The following is a 19,199-nucleotide window of genomic DNA, read 5'->3' on the forward strand; positions in this document are numbered from 1 at the left end:
TCTCTTGAAAGAAGACCTCATACATTGACAAATTTATAATTATATTTGTAACAAGAGCAGTCGGCAAATAATCTGACATAGTACTAATTTATATTTGGATACACTTCGTAATATGTAACAAAACTAATCTTCTTCCTGGCATGTGGTGTCCCTTGTTTCACAGGCTACTGGAGTTCGTTCAATTGCTTTTCATCCAGATGGACAAACCCTTTTCTGTGGATTGGATGATGGCTTGAAGGTTTTTTATTGTCTTTGAGATAAACTAGACAGCTTAGATGTTGATATCACAAGTTCATGGTCATAAATGCCAACCAGTGATATGCCGGGATAGTGTTTGGGTTTGGGTCTGAGATATATCGGTATGTCACCTATTGCACTAGTCCATAAGTTCTGTGAAAGATGAATCTTGAACGTTTTTGAAACTGTTTGTGTTGGTTTGCTCCAGAAACTTGAGCCATTGGAGCTCAATCTGAGGATGGGAATGAATGCATAGTGAAAAGATTGAGTGTCTTGGATGACCAGTCGTCTTAGAGAATGGGGAGTACCTCAAGGGGGCAGTTCATCCCCAGATTATGAGACAATAGGGATAAAGAACATATACGTTGACTGTGAGTGAAACTGAATGAACATACATTGTCTTGATCACATCTAACCGTTTTTTTTCTTCTTTATTGCATGAAACAAAGCAGTCTTGAACATACATTGTCTTTGATGTCAGTTTCTGTGCCTTTTCTTCTTTTAAAGCTATAGGTGGAAATTTGAAAGGGGCTATTAGAGCGAGAAGCAGAATGCAACAACATGTTTTGGACATGCAGAGGACAAGTCTTCCAGAACGCATAATGTTGGATCGCTGGATAGTGAGTGGGGAAGAATATGTTTGAACTAAAAGACATATCTGGAAGAGCAACGAGACTGTAGCTACCTAATCAACTACTAGGAGATGCTCCCAGTCCTCAAGAGAGAATCTCTGGTCACATTTTCCAAAGGCACATGCTACCATTTTTTTCTTCTTTTCCTGCAAGAGTTTGTCAAGAGTTTTGTGTCAGCTTATAATAATAATATATCACAAGGTGAACCAAAAAGCATAGAACATTTACCTGAAGCTTTAGCAAACGATCTTCTACGGAATTGCTTACCAAGAGACGCACCACTCTAACGGGTCTTGTCTGACCGATACGATGAACCCGATCAATCGCTTGATCCTCAGTGGTCGGGTTCCACCATGGGTCCATGATAAGTACCAGTGAAGCAGCCACAAGGTTTAACCCGACACAAGCCGCCTTCAAAGACATGATCATCACATTAACCTAGCCAAAAGAAAAATAGTTAGACAAATGACAAATATATATCATGTGAACATGTTATTTAAATGGCACATGGCATAAACAAAGACCAAAGATCAAAGATCATCAGTGATAGAAAAACACTAACTTTAAACACTAACTAGAGTTCACGTGAATAGAGAGGATCAGAAAAACACTAACTTTAAACTTAATAAATCACCAAAGCCTAGAGTTCACGTGAATAGAGAGGATCAGAAAAACACTAACTTTAAACTTAATAAATCTTTCTATGCTTTTTGCAAAGCAAGATCATTAGAAAAGAGAGAAAAACACCAAAGCCTAGAGTTCACGTCAATAGAGAGGATCAGAAAAACACTAACTTTAAACTTAATAAATCTTTCTATGCTTTTTGTAAAGCAAGATCATTAGAAAAGAGAGAAAAACACCAAAGCCTAGAGTTCACGTCAATAGAGAGGATCAGAAAAACACTAACTTTAAACTTAATAAATCTTTCTAAGTAGTAGGATAATTACCTCCGGGAGATTCTTAAACTCTTCAATAGACTTATGTCTTGCTTCCATGGACATTTTCCCATCGAATCTTCGGTACTGAAAGGATGATTCTTTGAGACTATCTTCAAGAAGGTCTAGCATCTTTGTCCACTGTGTAAAAACCAGAGCCTTAACTCCTTTCTGAATCAAGCTCTCTGATAGTATCTCTAGTGTAGCCTTCAGCTTGGAGGAACCGAATGGAAGTTTCTTTGCAATTTGAGCTGAGGAGGATGTACTTGGGAGACTGGAGGATACGAGAAGAGGATGATTGCAAGCTTGACGAAGACGCATCAGCCTGGCCAAAACTTCTTTAAAATCTTTGTTCACCATCCCAGCTGATTCTTTTTCCTGATAACACGCATATTTATATTTATATCACATCACATTTATAACAACAGTAGCTGTTTCCTTTTCCTGATAACACGCATATTTATATTTATATATCACATCTATAAACAACAAGAGCATACGCTGTATATTTATATCATTAATATCAACAAGAGTATATGCTGAATACAGGTGTCATACCTTATAGAATCCCCCTGTCTCCTTCTCTAAGGCCTTGTAGAAATCAACTTCTTCTTTACTCAACTCCACTTTTCTCAACTCAGTAGACTTGGGAGGTAAAGAGAGGATTGGTTCTCCATCCATTATCGTACCTACACATTATTAGAACACATAAAAAACCTTGAAAAAACATCAAATCAAAATTTTGAATTGACTAACCTTTGGTTCTTCTGAGGAGTGTTGTTTTCAACAACGCCTGAAGTATCTCGTACCCTTCCGTTGGGTTCGTCGAGAGCACTTTCATAATTTTGTCACAGAAGACTGAGTAACTAGAATAGGGTTGACACTTGATGAACCTAAAGAAGCTGTAGAGGTCATCGATAGAATTCTGGATGGGAGTTCCAGATAGGCACCATCTACACTTGGCGTGAAGCTGAAAGCATGCAGAGGCGATGTTACTTTTATGATTCTTGATGATCTGCGCTTCATCCAACACAACTCTATACCAGGCAAGACTAGCAAACACACAAGCAGATTTCACATTGGTGCCATATGATGTTATTACAACATCATATTTTGATAGCGTCTCCGCATCTTGACATCTATTAGACCCATGGAAAATCAGAACAGAAAGTTTGGCTTCAGGAGAGATCTTGTTGAGGAGTTCTTCAGCCCACTGCCTCATCAGACTACTTGGACATATGATAAGAGTTCCAGCTGCTCTTCTTCCTTTTGATTGATCACAGACACCATTCTTCCTTTCTGTCATCATGAGAGCAAGAATGGATACAGTCTTACCAAGACCTTGGTCATCAGCTAATATCCCTCCAAAGCATGTCCTCTCTTTCTGTATCATCCACGCTAATGCAACTCTCTGTCAAGACAATATAATTTTTGCTAGAGGTTAAAATAATCATGAAGCACAAGCAGCTTGAAAAAACCAAGAAACTAACCTGATGCTTTAGGAGGTTGATGGAGAGTGAACCTTTAGGAGGTTCTGTTTCAGATTTAGGCTGGTAATCCATTGCTGCTTGGAGAAAGAGGTTAAACTCTTCAATTGGTTCTGAAGAGTTATCTTTAGGAGTTGCTGCTTTCTTCACATTCTTTTTCACAGATGTGTGGACATTTTGAGGGTTCTCTAGGATACCAGCAGGTGAGACAATGAGAGATTCTAAACCTCTGAAGAACCAGCTCTTCAGCATGGCAAACACAGACCAAAAGGTCTGGTTGAAAGCAGCTTCCTCTCCAGAGATCTAGAGAGAAACAAAAAAAAAAAGCTTAGACATTAAGCATGAATGTAGAAGTGAATTACCAAGAAACTGTTTACCTGAATGTGTAGATCTTCGTTCCAGTCTGATACAGATACTTGCAGTTTAAGATCCTTGAATTTTTGGTCACGTAGAATCGCATCTCTTGACTTCTTTAGATGGAAACTCACTGAATGGACCCCTTTATTCACGACCTTGCAGTGGGGTAGCAAAAGTTCCATGGCTCGTTGAGTGCGAGTCTCTTTAAAAAGCTGTAAGACAATCACATCACATCAATAGAAATTAGTATATAATAAGGAAAAAAATTTGTAATAGAAACACTATTACCTCGGTAGTTGAGATCCTAACGATGTGATAGTAAAGGTGGCCAAACTGATTGTAACCAATGCCAACTTGTGTACTTTCTCTGATGTGATCGAGGACTGTCCCTTGGTGGAGAAAAGCAGAGTTTTGAGGAGGACATATGATTGCTATCTTGACTCTCATCTCGCCAAAGAAGGTGTAGACTTCTTTAGTCTTCCAACCTTTCACCAGATGGTTCAGCCTGGCAGAACATGAGTCTACTGTTCTTCCTATCTGACATGCTATGAAGATTAGATCAGTGTGGTCATCACAGAGCTTCAACAGCTCTTGGTCTTCTTCTTCAGTCCAATCTGTGCGTTGGAGTCTCCTCAACTGTTCTCTGCAGGCTACCATAGACTTTCCCAAGTGTATGCTTGCATCTAGGATATGAACTGAGCGAAAGCGATCATCATCCTTGCAAACTGACAAGAGATACTCATTGTCGCTGAAGCTCCAGATCTGCCAAAACCAACCAATAATCAAAAACTGACAATGTCTACAAAGAAACAGTAAATTGAAGTTAAAACAATACCTCAGCCATCTATCTCTTTATGGAATTTCAATACCTACATTGCAAGAGAGGAAACCTTCAGAATCAAATTTGTAATCGAATTGGAAAACAGTATTATCGAGTGACTCACAGGTAAAGACGATGACGAAAGAGATCAAGAAGGTTCAACACACAGAGAGTCTCAAGAGCTTCGTGCTGCAAATCGCACATGGAAATGAGATAAGTAAGAGGAACGGTGAGAAAATCGAAGTCATACAGAAGCAAATCGCACTAGGAGAAAGAGAGAGTTGAATCCCCGATTTAGAAACCCTAAATTTGTACTCCAACTTGAGAACTGTATCATGATATAAGATGAGAAATCGACTCACAGGTAAAACCTCCGTCTCGAAGATGATTGTGAGATCAAAGCTTATTCTCGAATTTGTTGAAGACGATGAATCGTACGCGGGAAACGCAGACGGAGAATGCTTCTACTTTGAAGCTTTTACCTTTGACTCTAGTCGTTGACAACGTTTTAACCATTTTAGCCTGAACCGGCAATAACCAATTGTGATGATTACTAAACCGTACATTAGATAACCAAATTTATTCTAATAATGTGGTCATTTTTTTTTAATCTTTTAAATCGTTGTAATAATTTTCTGGACGTTTTAACTTTTTAACGTCAATGCTTAAAGTATTTTCTCGTTTCTTTTTTCAGATAATACTTTTGATGATATAAAGTACAGTAAAACAAAACAAAACAAAAAGCTTATCTATTAAACAATCGTGCCAAAATAGAGTTCATCCCCAAAAGACAAAAGAGAGAGAATCTCAAAAGCTTTGACCTTTGATTGATCTTTAAACCGTGATCGTTCGCAACGATCTTAACATTTTAGCGCGAACTGGAAATAACCAAATCAGATGATTTCTAAGACCATTTACAGTGAGCATATTGAAAAATAAATTCAACAGTTTAATTGCTTTAGTGGTGTGTTGAATAATGAGTTGAAATCGATGAAAGAGAGGGTAAGAAAATACACATGTTGCATTTGTAATATTAGGTATTAATTTAGTTTGTTCAAAAAAAAAAAAAAAGGTATTAATTTAGTTTTTAAAATAATGGAAAAGTAAAGATATGTGCAAGTGCAATAATGTTATTGGCCACTGAAAATTATGACTTTTCTTTTTTCATCCTAGCTATTTGAAGCCAATTTTCTATAATAAATTAACTTTTTAAAAATATTTATCTTATATCAAAATTTATCATTTTTTAGATTTGTTTCATTTAATTTGGAGATAAACTAAAAAAATATAATTTTCTATCATTTTACTCTTAAACTCTTGATTATATCCTTAACTATTTTCTTTACCGAAAGAAATTTGTATAAGTTGTATCTATTATATTAGTTAAGTTATGTGTGTTTTATTAGTTGTGTCGTGTGTTTATTATTGCGTTGTAATGCATTTTAAGTTGATGTAAAACTTTTTTAATAATTTAAAATTTAAAAACAAAATATTTAATTACTATCTATATTTTCTATTTTGTTATTTATAAAAATTTAATTTAAATTAACAAAATATAAGTGTTTTATTTTTAAAGATTTCTCTGTGATTAAACTAATTGAGAATTTTTATTAATATAAAATGATAAAATTGAGTGTTGACATAGAAAGATTGTGCAATATTTACATTTACACAATGTAGTCAAATAGTTATCAGACTTTAATCAGGTAGTAATGACAGTGTTCTTCAACATTTTCGTTAGAAATTAATTTAAAACAAAAAATAATTAATAAAGGTGACAGAATTTCCTTTACTACTAGCAGAGGCTTAATTGAATTTGTTCAAGTCGATGACAAAAAAAAAATCTCTTACATTTGTGTTTGGCATTTGATGCTTTGAGTATGCAATCTTAATTAAAAATTCTTATCCTAGTATTTAAGAATATCTACAAAAGGCCGTATAATCAATGATGATTTATTGCAATATTGATATACCATTATCCTACTATATAAAAGGGACTAAATTCAAGGCTTTTGAGACTATCCACCTCAGCCAAAATATTTTCATCCAAAAAGAATTAGAAATAGATGTCATTTAGAAGATAATTAACTAACATACAACTTTTAATATTTCTAGAAATTTCAAATTTGTAACTGCTAATTTATTAATAGAATCATATACTATATTGAATTATGTTCTATTTTTAATCGTTAGACTTCAAGGGTAAATAAATTATTAATTTATAATATATATAGTTTATAACTTTATATTGTAGTTATAAATAAAGAGAAAATAATCGAGAAAAGTAAAGAATCCTACTATATAAAAGAGACTAAATTCAAGGCTTTTGGGACTATCCACCTGAGCCAAAATATTCTCATCCAAAAAGAATTAGAAATAGATGTCATTTAGAAGATAATTAACTAACATACAACTTTTAATATTTTTAGAAATTTCAAATTTGTAACTGCTAATTTATTAATAGAATCATATATCTATATTGAATTATGTTCTATTTTTAATCGTTAGACTTCAAGGGTAAATAAACTATTAATTTATAATATATATAGTTTATAACTTTATATTATAGTTATAAATAAAGAGAAAATAATCGGGAAAGGTAAAGAAGCTCATGTAAAATTATGTAATTAAAATGGTAAAATGGTGAGTATGATGAGGTGAATCTAAGAAAATTTGTTGTACAAATTATGGTGCTTTCTTCGTCCCCTATAATGATTTAAAATAAAATATATATTCACATAAATAAGTCAATATTTGTTGTTTTTTTTTTGGTAAGATATTAAGAATATCATTTTCGGAAAGGTTACACTGTTGTTTTTAAACAACATATTACAACAAGGAAACAAAAACAACCAACAACAACTCAAGGTAAAAAAAAAACCTTAAGGAAGTCTTATACAAGAAAGATAAAAAGAAGTAGATAAGAGGAGAAAGGAGAACTTGCCGGGTAAGAGAGGAGACGGTCACGCATCATACGGTCGAGAGAGGCAAGGATGACTGATGAAGGTGAGGAGACAGCTGTGAACACACGAGCATTACGCTCTTTCCACAGCAGGTAGATGGCTGACTGAAAGTAGAGCTTCATGACTAGAGTAGCATGCGCATCTGCATTGACGCGAGGTTGATTGATCCAGCTTGCAACAGAGTGTAGATCAGCCGGAGGAGAAATCCAAACTTCAGGAGCAAAAAGCTCCCATATCAAGCGAGAGAAAGAGCACTCAAAGAAGAGATGATGGTGAGTCTCTATTTCAAGATTACAAAGGACGCACGTTCCAGAGACATTTAACTCCCAACGCCTCAAGCGATCCTTGGTTGGCAGTCTTCTCCGCAAAGCCAGCCTTGATATAAACACATCACGTGGAATATGTTCCTTGAACCAAATAGTCTTGTGCCAATATTTATTGTTGATAGTGTTTATATTTTTTCTGACATTAGTATCCATATTTTTTAGTAAACTGATCCAAAGAGATTAGTTTGTGGAGCTAACCAAACGAGGATTATAGTGTTTACTTTAGAAAAAGTAATAGGTTGAATGATAGATGGCGTGCGTGCTTTTTCACATGAAAATCTGCACATATATTAAAATTGTAAGATTTGAATCATAGAGAAAATATAGTGTATATGACTGAAGTTGGGCCATTCCGAAACTAAAGATGGCTAAAATTCTTCTTTGTCAAAATGCATAGATGTGAATCTTATATGAATAGAGTTCTCCATTGCTTATAGCAGTGTAATAAACTCCGTGTGTAAAGGAGGAAAAATGTTATATAAGTGAAAACAAAAATTATGATTTTTTTTTCTTGTGCCTATAGACTCTTCGCAATTTGAAGAAGAAATAACATATTGTGTGAAAATCTTTGGCTCGGTCAAATTTTATAATTGTTTACAAAACTGTTGTTATCTGATTCATGTAATTTTTCAGTATTGATTTAAAAACCCAAAAAACCCATATATACTGACTTTTTGATATTTTTTTCTGTGATTTGAATTTAAAAAGAGATAAAACTTTCGATAAGTTATGTAAACTCAGAACAAGTATTTAGCTTTAGAAAGCATTTACATGTTTCAAACTTATAATATATACATATATAATGTTTAAAATTATGCATATAAAACTTGTGTAAAATGTGTCTGAATATGTTTCTCTTCTTTAATGTGTTAATCGTACTATATATAACATTATTTTAAAATTTCAAAAAGTTTATCACATACAAAAAACCATCAATAAAAAATATAATTCTCCATCTACAACAAGAAAAATGAAAAACTATAAACATATAAATTTAAATTAAGAAAAACTAACATTGAAAAGACAAGAAGTTAATGTAAAAGAAAAAACCGACAAATAATATTATAAATAATATAAATTTATAAGACACAATCCGCGCGAAGCGCGGAAAAAATCTCTAGTATTTATAAGTACAAGATTGAAATTTGTTCTTCCTATCCATGATAGAAAAGAGGAGAATAAACACCAAACACCAAAACCATCACGTGAATAGAGAGGAGAACAAAAGCAGAAAAACACTGAAACTTAGATCTGTCTTCTAACTTATTAGGGTTTGTAATTTGGTTTAATAGTCTAATTTTGACAAATTAATTTAGGTTGAATCAAGATCAGTAACTTGACCCTTAGTAAGAAACCCAAAAAAACGCATGCTTTTTTAAATCAAGTTCATGTCTAGCTGTCTTAATAAGATAATTACCTCATGGAGGGTATTGAACTCTTCAATTGCATTATGTTGTGCTTCTAGTGACATTGTTGAAACCTTGTAGTGTCGACTTGTCTCCTTCTCTAACACTTGGTAGAAATCAAGTTTTCCTTAAGTCCACTTTCCTCTACTTAATTGACTTTGGAGGTAAAAGATAATCGGTTCTCCATCAAGCATCGTATCTAATCATATTATTAGTTAGAACACATAAAAACCTTGATAAACTTATGTACAAATTTTGTTTCATGAAAAGAAGACAGACCTTTAGTTCTTGTTTTCAACAAAGCATGCAGCCATAGCATGCAGTTGCAATTTTGCTGTCATGATTCTTAATGGTCTATGCTTCATCTAACACCACTTTAAACCATGCAAAAGTAGCAAAAACACCATCATCTTTCACAATGCCGTAAGATCTAATAACAACATCATACTTTGCTATCGATTGTACATATCACTTTTATTGGAGCCATGAAATATCAAAACATAGAGGTTTGCTTCTGGATATACCATTTTGAGTAGCTCATCATCTCACAATCTCATTAAGCTAGGATAAACAATGAGAGTTCTGGCTGGTATTCTTCTTGTTGTTTGATCACATACACAAAAAACACATGAACTTATTCTTGATCAACCAAATTAGATACAAATTTAGTCAATTTTGATTTTCACTTAGCACATTTTAATTTTTAACGAAAATCAAAACGACATTGTTTTACTAAAATAAAAAAAAATCAAAAATTGCAATACAAATATTTAGCTTCCACAGTTTTGCTAAAAAAAAAACATGAACACTTTAATGATCCAATAATAATAATTTTGTTTGGTTGACAAATTAGATATAAACCAAAAATTTTAGATTTAAACCTAACAAAAACGAACCAATATCCGATCAGAGATGTAAAATAACATGAATGAATCTTGTAGAATGGTACAATACATATTCGAATCCAAAATATTATTAACCGAATCCACATGAGTAATCCAAAAACCTAAGAACCAAAAACCCAACAAATTTTTAAAACATGATCAAAATATCTGAATATTCAAATAAATATGACTCAATAAATATTTTAATGGATCTTCATTCTTTCATGCTTCTGCTCGATCTTCATAAGATTCACTTTGTCTCTTTTGAGTTGCTCTATACGAGTCTTTAATGGTACCTACTGGTATCTTTTACTGTTTTTAATGCTTTGTTGTTGCATTTGTTTCGTTTTGCTATGTTGTCATGTATTGGACCATCTCAAATCAATAAAATTCAGTGTTAAAAAAATAAGGTTTATACTTTTCTGTTTAAGATTCTTTATAGTTTTTTTTTTATCAAACAACAATTCCATTAACTTAAAGTCTCAACCTCCATCAGCGGAGGAAATACAAAGTAGAAAGACATAAGTTGCCATAGTACAAACCCAATTATGTGATTATAGTCATACAGGTTCTTAAAAATATTACATAAGTAGTCGAAACATATGGATTTAATTGGTGACCATGAAAATGAATAAAATAAACAAGAAAATTGAACAAATTCTCATTTAAAGAACTGAATTGAAAAAAAAAGTTGAAGATTGAGGAACAAACGATCTTTATTAATTTTAGAAGAGAAATTTTTTTCTTCATTAACTCCTAAGGGTGGGCACTTCGGTTATTTTATCGGTTCGATTTGGATTCGGTTCGGATTGGTCAATTGTTCGAACCGGAACTTGGATCGTTCGGTTTGATTCCGGTTAGCTTCAGAACCGTATTGGTTTCCATAAAACTGGACCTGTTATGTCTAAGCCCAACTGAGAGGGTTTACTGTTTTAATGTTTGCTAAATGCCTTAACACTCTCTTTAATGATAAATCGGAATCCATATTAAAAAATTATATTTGCATAATAATCTTCAAAATCAATCAAAACACTAATAAAAATTACAAACTATTATCTAATAAAAATTTATATTTTGATAAAAATACAAACTAAATAATCTGCAAGTAAAGTTTAATTAACTCAATGGAATTAATGAATTTTAAAGAAGAATTATTTTGCTTAGAACAGCAAAATTTTCTAGACCATCGGCAAGAGGAAAGAGTGTTTGGTACAAACGGTTAGTTTCCAGGTAATACGCGAAAATAGTCGACAATTAGTGGCTGCTTTTATGACTCAACATAAATAATATACATGTGATCATCACTGACATTTGTATTTAATTTGACATACAGTATATTATTATGTGTACTATATATGCACCTACAATATCCAAATGTTGAACAGTGGTTGGATGAAAGTCTAGTGTATAATGAGAACAAATGGTTTGGACACGAGAGGAGACAAAATTTGTCTATGTGAATTTATGAAGCAACATTTGATCAAAAGAATAAAAAAAAGCAACATAACAGTAAATACCCATGATCTCTCTATCATTTCACACACACTGACACATATATTCATATAATGAAATCAAATAGTGTTTATAATTAACTCACATGTCATGTATGTAATTGTAACTCTAACACAGTCCATTACTCGAATTATTCGAAGTGGATACAGGGACAACAAGACGGCTCCTTTGTTGAAAAGAATAAAAAACTACCACAGCTCTCTACACAGCTATGCCGCCAACACCACATAAATATTCTAACATTTATCCCTTCACATTTCATTTGTATCAGACAACCGAATTTTATAATAATATATAAAATTAGATCCTTTTGTCAAATTTATAAATCTATACATAATACATGTGACTGAATTATAAATGTAATTTATTAGTAGAAATTGAACATGTGGAATTAGATTTATCCCTTCAGATCTCATTTGTATCAGACAACCAAATTTTATAATAATATATAAAATTATATACTTTTGTCAAATTTATAAATCTATACATATATAATACATGTGACTGAATTATAAATATAATATATTAGAAGAAATTTAACATATGGAATGGTAAGCACAAAATGAATGAATTAGTAAACAAAAAGATTAGAAAACAACCACTGAAGGGGAGGACATTGGGGTAAATTCTAAGACGTTGCATGGAGTTCACGGGGATGCTAAGAAAAAAAAAACACAAACACAACAAGAGAAAAAGGTTCACGAGCGGATCTGAGCTTGAAGACAGCATATAGAACTGACCACCTTTAAGTCTCGTAAAGCAAAAAGATAAAACAAAAAATAATTAATCCCAAATCAAAGAACACGTGATGTAAATAATGTGATTCAATTATTATATAATTCCGTCTTAAACAGGTCAGTAAAGGGTTTTTTTTTGTTGAATGGGACTCTCTCCAGTAAAGTAGACTAAACAGAAAATGATGAATATAGAATCGTATCAAGTCGTGATTAACACACTGGATAATTTAGCTAAGTTTAAGGGTCAAAGTTATAATACGGACAAGACAAAGACGATGATTAAGATTTTTGTTTTTTTAGATATGGTTATTTCTGATATAGTGTAACTGTGTAAGAAAAGATTATTAATTCTTATGAGTAAATTTATTTTACAAACGTAAAAGACATAGAACTATATGATAAATATTTGTAGCCGTATGTCTCAGTGAAACGGTACGGTCCACAAAATATAAATCGCTTAACAACAGAAAAAAGGAGATTGGCACGAGATCTTGAAAAGTCGAGCTGTGAAGTCAAAGGGTTACATTTTTGTTATTATTACATATCCAATAATTACAAAACTCCCGTGCACCTTACAGATTAGTCCATATTATTATCTATATCTAATAGATAATAGCGCATCGAATCTTGGTTATTCGATGCATGAGTTGTTATATACGTAAAGGTATCAAAGAAAACAAGATCTATAACTATAAACATCCACGTATATAACATTTCTTGATGATCTCCTTAAAGGTTTAGTGAATATATATATATATAGAAGGCAATATGTAAATTGAAATTCTAAATAATTTAATTAGATCTTGCGATATAATGCACATTATTAGTAGGGAAATGAACGATTGTTTTTAACCGTCTCGTACCTCTAAGAGCACCAGCTAAGATAGGCACCATGCATGCTTGGTCCACCTATAAAGTCATCGATTTTATAAATGCAACGTTAGCTTTAGGCTTAGTTTTAATAAATGTTTTGCCTGACACATTTCTTGATTCTTCAGGATCCTTTCCTTGGTTTGAATAAAAAAGATGAAATAAATAAGGCTTGGTTTGTACTTATTTGTCTCGTGCAACAATGAACAATGGCGTTTTCGATAACTTTAACGAAAGAAAGGGTCATTAAGAGGCATCTGTTTGGACCTATATGTATGTAGTGCGTAAGTAAAACTGAAACTAACTGTAATCTCAGTAAAGAAGCCATGGTCTCTGACTATCTTCGCATACTATAATCCAGCTTAACGAAAACGATTTGAACTTTTATGCTTCATCGTGTACCGTGACAGAAGAATAATATATCATTTGCTTTCTTTTAAAACTTAACACCAACATTTCTGCGACCAGAACTGTTGATTATCGCTAGTATACAGTATTTATTTATTTTATTTTTTTGAACACATCGCTAGTATACAGTATTATTTATTAGGAATCATGTCTGAACGTAAAATCGTATTTGAGGCAAAGCAACACAATGAGGCGTCTAGTTTCCCCAGTACTTATAGAAAAATAAACCATAACCACGTTTAAAGATTACGATCTCCCGCAAATTTTTAAAGTTTAGGTTTAAGAAAATACCTAGCTATTGTAGTTTACTTTTATTAATAATAAAACGTTGAAATGTATCCGAATTAACTACGAAGATCAATGTTTCATGTGATGATATTCTTGTCACGATAATCTCATATTTTTTGTTTATTCTAGGCCAACAGCTTTTTGGCTGTCAAGAAGGGGACTGTCAAATCACATATCTCATAAAATGTGTATTCATCACATGATACTTTACTATTTGCAGAATAGTAAAACCAACATATAATTATTATTTGTAATAATTATAAATTATGAAAACATAACAAAATATTCATTTTTTCTTTTACCATTAAGACAAACCAACTTACTTTTTTTCCAGCTTAGAACAGTTGAGTTGAGCATTTTTCTGTATTTATATCTTAATTTTTGTTTTAGTTGATAGAGAGTTGTGTAATACTATGAGCGCCCAAAGCTTTTTCTGAATCCCAAAGATGGTTTATGCTTATCCGTACACCACTGCCAAAATTGTTTATATATTATTTTTGTACTCATTTAACTTTTCTACAATTGTTTTCAAGTACATCACTGCCAAAATTGTTTCAAGTAATAGCCTGTGGTGTAAGACGGTCTTTTTGTTAGACAACTAAAAATGTGGGGCTAATACCAAAAAAAAACTTCAGTTAATGGGATTTAGAAACGTTATACTAACTTAACCAGAACCAAGGCTCGTGTGTAGTTTCGTAAACTTCGCATGAACTTCACAGAAATCACTATCTTGTCTCCTTTGTCTTTGTAGTTTCTTTTACTGATTTTAATCATCGAATACATTTGGTATGTTTCACTCATTTCGAACAAAATATTTCACAATTGCCGAATATTAGACAATTTTGCATATTGACGTCTAAAACTATTAATTTGATATACTAAATATAACAGTTTTATCATTCTCAAACAATGCCGACATCTCATGATGAGAAAACAAGTAAAACAATGCCGACATCAATTCGTTTCTAACTTTTCAATCATAGTCAGTGTATATACAAATATGAGAAAAAATAGAAGAAAATAAAATAATGAGGACCTAAAGAAACAAGCTTCGGTTACTTTCTGTTTTCTGTTTCTGCTTTTTCCTTTAGCAGCAAGTCGTTTTTCTTGAGTAATAAATGAACCTTTTATATAGAATGGATTCAACACGAAAAATATTTTAAAGATAAGGAAACAATTTAATAAGTAAATAATAATTGAGGAGCTGTGAATCCAAAAGCAATGCCCGTGAAGTGGTGCATGTGAGTACTAAAAGAGATGTTATAATCAGTGCCCCATTGACAACATATATAGACCCACTCACGAGTCTCGTTCGTGTTATAATATTCTTATATATAATATATTTTATAAATTAAATTCTTCAGAAAATTATACTGAGACAAACTATCTCTGAACAAACTTATATTTCTGCCTCTTTCGTAATTTATTATATATATTTTTTGAGGTTTTGATTATCCACTTGGAATCATAGCTAATATGTGATGTTTCGACCAGATGACAGGTATTTACGAAATAAATAATGAAATATCTAGATTATTATTGCGTTTATTTTTGTTAATTTTGTTATAATTTATAAAACAAAGTTAGGCCATGTTTTGTCCAACAAAATAACTAGATTTTTGATACAAATCACTTTCCTAAGTCTTCTTTATAGATATCATTTTCCTGCATGGCCTCTCGAATCTATACACTAAATGTGAAAAATCATACGACACTCTAATCATGCCAAAACGACAGATCCAACACATGTTTGAGTCTTTTAGAAGCCCATGCTTACGTTACATACACAATCGATGTAGTTGTATATATCATGAAAAAGGATGACCCCTAAAATCGAATATACACACCTCATGTTAAGTATCACCACTTCGTGGTGCGCATACACGTGTTTGCATATAAGGTGTGATTATGTTGAAGTCTTGGCCATACATGTTCACAACCAAATTAAATGAGCTTTTAGCCATCCAAAACTCTCCACGTTGCATACACATTGCCCATGACTATTTACACCACAATTCAGGTTTTGGCCGTTTGTGTAAGACAAACTTTTACCCACGGTGAAAAAAGATCGATTTTTCAATTTATACGTTTGGCATATTTTTTACTCATAACTTCTTTTTTTTGACCGACACTCGTAACTTGTTTGGTAAACTTTCAACTCATAACTTCCAAATACTAATTCAAGAGTAATCACTTTACATCACTGTCAATATCATCATTTGTTTTACAAAACTCCAAGTAAAATAGAATATTATGGTCCTATTATATCATATATATAGGTAACGTACGTATAATTATAAGCAGGAACTTTTTCGTTTATTTATTACATTAGTTTTTAATGGATATTATTGATTCAATTTAGAATTTTAAAATAAAATTCCGTTTTGAAAACCCGTGAGCCTCTCAACATTCTTGGACTGCTTCCTTATTTAAATCCCCTCAGAAACCTTCTCTTCTTCAACTTAAGCCACCAAAAAACAAAGTCTCTTTAGTCTCAACCATCATAAAACTCTCCTTTATACAGAGAAAAAAGACATGATAATGAGAAAAAATCTAAGAATGGGAAGCATCACAATGATAATGCTAATGGCGGTTTTGGTCTGGTCCATTACTCTAGAGACCTGCATTGCTAGAAGAGGAAGACATTGGAGACATAACCACCGAAGCTCCTCTGACTTGTCTGATTCCTTGTCAAGCAAGAAACCAAAAAGCCACAGTCACCACCACAGCTCTCATAACAACAACCATAATCATCACCACAAGTCTAAACCTAAACCAAAACCAAAGCTGAAAACGCCGCCAAAAAGTGACCACACTAAATCTCCGGTGGTTTCACCGCCACCAAAAGTCCAACCACCGTCTCTTCCGCCGCCAAAGGGATCCAAAGTTTTCAATGTGATGGATTTTGGCGCAAAGGGTGATGGCAAATGTGATGACACTAAGGTAAACATTAAAGTTACCTCATTAATTTCGTTATCCGTATAGTTTTCTATCCTAGGGGTTGTTTTTATTTATTTATTTAGTTAATTTTATATATAGTTTTCATGAAATTTATTGAACATAAATAAATAAATTACAATTGGGAGAACACTGAGACAGAACAACAAGAAAAAAAAAAACAAGGGAAATTGCACCCAGTAACCACAAAAAAAAACAAAATTCAATACCTAACTAAAAACACCCTCTCTCTCCTACTTTCTCTTCCTATCTCTCTCTACTCTCTCACTAAAAATCTAATTCCTTTTTTTTTAGCTATTTAACAAATAAGCCCAAAAAAACAAAGCTAAGAAACAGGTTTCTCTGTCTCTGAAGTCACTTTAAACTTTTTAATTCTATGTTAACTTGCGCCAAAAGAAAAAGACAAACGAATATAAAGTAAGTGACAACAGAAATAACAGATTACAAATAGGACCACACATCACAAGGCTTAGTAACCATTATTATAACGGTGATTAGAGTAAATAACAGAGTTTTATAAACGTTTGCAGGCGTTTGAAGCGGCTTGGGCAGCAGCTTGCAAAGTGGAGGCATCTATGATGATCATACCACCTGAATACACTTTCCTTGTCGGTCCAATCTCATTCTCTGGTCCTTACTGTCAAGCTAACATTGTGTTTCAGGTGAGAACTGATCTTTTGAATAAAAAAAATTGCACTCTTTAGTGAAAAAATCTAAAGTTAATGTCCTGTTGCAGCTTGATGGTACTATTATAGCTCCAACGGATTCAAAATCATGGGGAAAAGGGTTAATGTGGTGGATTGATTTCACAAAGCTGAAAGGAATCAAAGTACAAGGGAAAGGTGTTATTGATGGAAGAGGCTCAGGTTGGTGGCAACAAGATTACCCTTTCATTGATGGTGAAACCAAGCTCATTGTTCCCTTGAACAATTCTGTTCCGATGCCGGTATGTTCATCGTCTTCTTTCTTATTCAGCACGTTTCATTTGCAGAGTATTCAATAAAGATCAAACCCTTTTTTTGTTTCACATTTTACAGATAAGGAGTGAGTTTGATTGGAAAATGCCAAGCATCAAACCAACGGTGAGAAAAGAGTTCTGGGATTGTGAAGTTGTAATCTCATTGGTGTTTGTTTACTGATATGTGTTTTCTTGTTTCTCAAGGCACTGAGATTCTACGGGAGTGTTGGCGTGGAAGTGTCTGGTATAACGATCCAAAACAGTCCTCAATGTCACCTCAAGTTCGATAACTGCGTAGACGTTTTGGTACATGACATGGCCGTCTCTTCACCTGGTGACAGTCCAAACACCGATGGGATTCACCTCCAGAACACCAGAGATGTCCTCATTCACAGCTCAACTCTCGCTTGCGGTATGAATCTTGAATTCTTGAACTATGTATTCTTGAATCTTGAATTCTTGAATCTTGAATCTTGAATCTTGAATTCTTGACTTCTTGAATCTTGAATTCTTGAATTCTTGAATTCTTGAATTCTTGAATTCTTGAATTATTTAATCTTAAATTCTCGAATCTTGAATAATCTGAATGTAAGACTAATGGTGTCTCCTCTCTACGTATGTGTGTGTGTGCAGGAGATGATTGTATCTCCATCCAAACAGGTTGCTCAAATGTATATATACACAACATAAACTGTGGACCAGGTCACGGCATCAGCATCGGTAGTCTTGGCAAAGACAGCACAAAAGCCTGCGTCTCAAACATAACAGTACGAGACGTGGCGATGCACAACACGATGACAGGCGTAAGGATCAAGACATGGCAAGGAGGAGTAGGATCAGTGAAAGGGATACTCTTCTCAAACATTCAACTCAACGAAGTCCAGCTTCCGATAGTGATAGACCAATTCTACTGTGACCATACCACATGTAAGAACCAGACGTCAGCTGTTGCGGTTGAAGGAGTGACTTACGAGAGGATAAAAGGGACTTATACTGTGAAACCGGTTCATTTCGCATGCAGTGATGACTTCCCTTGCGTAGATGTGCAGTTATCTGGAATTGAGCTTAAACCGGTTCAAGAACGGTATCATATGTATGATCCTTTTTGTTGGCAGACGTTTGGTGAGCTCAATAGTCCTACTCTTCCTCCTATTGATTGTTTACAGATTGGGAAGCCTGCTAGGAACAGAGTTCAGTCTGATCATGATGTATGTTGATGGGTTTTGTAAGTTAAGAGTATGAACAATGTAGATTAATGTATATCTTTCTTTAGCCTACTTACTGCTACTATTAGTCTATTACCACTGCTTCATACATATTACTTGTCTTCCTACTTAAAAGCCTCACTTTGTTCAACAGAACCAAGTGATGATAGATCCATTTTGAGATCCGAAAGCTGCAGCATTGTTCTGATTTGGGGT

General features: G+C 33.3%; 2 protein-coding genes across 2 annotated transcripts; one reads left to right on the forward strand and one right to left on the reverse strand.

Annotated features, from left to right (window-relative positions):
- Nucleotides 1–22: 22 nt before the first annotated feature.
- LOC103843283 (helicase-like transcription factor CHR28) lies at nt 23–6,485 on the reverse strand. Its single transcript, XM_033280028.1, has 11 exons — nt 4,831–6,485; nt 4,593–4,657; nt 4,484–4,517; nt 3,937–4,410; nt 3,669–3,860; nt 3,295–3,594; nt 2,561–3,215; nt 2,363–2,493; nt 1,817–2,182; nt 1,098–1,307; nt 23–1,015 (listed from the first exon to the last, which is right to left on the reverse strand). Exons 3-11 carry the CDS (start codon nt 4,490–4,492, stop codon nt 923–925), a joined length of 2,430 nt encoding a protein of 809 aa, XP_033135919.1. The 5' UTR covers nt 4,493–4,517; nt 4,593–4,657; nt 4,831–6,485; the 3' UTR covers nt 23–922.
- A 9,693-nt stretch (nt 6,486–16,178) lies between these two features.
- On the forward strand, nt 16,179–19,094 carry LOC103843286 (polygalacturonase At1g48100). Its single transcript, XM_009119990.3, has 6 exons — nt 16,179–16,805; nt 17,351–17,482; nt 17,557–17,766; nt 17,858–17,902; nt 17,983–18,190; nt 18,412–19,094. The coding sequence occupies exons 1-6, from the start codon at nt 16,398–16,400 to the stop codon at nt 18,993–18,995; spliced, it is 1,587 nt and encodes a 528-aa protein (XP_009118238.2). The 5' UTR covers nt 16,179–16,397; the 3' UTR covers nt 18,996–19,094.
- Nucleotides 19,095–19,199: the final 105 nt, after the last annotated feature.

Source organism: Brassica rapa, chromosome A09, assembly GCF_000309985.2.
Source record: "Brassica rapa cultivar Chiifu-401-42 chromosome A09, CAAS_Brap_v3.01, whole genome shotgun sequence".
NCBI lineage: Eukaryota > Viridiplantae > Streptophyta > Magnoliopsida > Brassicales > Brassicaceae > Brassica > Brassica rapa.

Bases quoted from the DNA above. Each gene is read 5' to 3' on its own strand.
- LOC103843283 (XM_033280028.1), bottom strand. The intron at 3,216-3,294 runs GTTAGTTTCTTG...TTGTCTTGACAG, and splicing joins TCAACCTCCTAAAGCATCAG to AGAGTTGCATTAGCGTGGAT. The intron at 1,308-1,816 runs GTAATTATCCTA...TCTTTTGGCTAG, and splicing joins AGTTTAAGAATCTCCCGGAG to GTTAATGTGATGATCATGTC.
- LOC103843286 (XM_009119990.3), top strand. From the start codon at position 16,398: ATGATAATGAGAAAAAATCTAAGAATGGGAAGCATCACAATGATAATG. The intron at 17,483-17,556 runs GTGAGAACTGAT...GTCCTGTTGCAG, and splicing joins AAGCTAACATTGTGTTTCAG to CTTGATGGTACTATTATAGC. The intron at 17,903-17,982 runs GTGAGAAAAGAG...TTGTTTCTCAAG, and splicing joins TGCCAAGCATCAAACCAACG to GCACTGAGATTCTACGGGAG.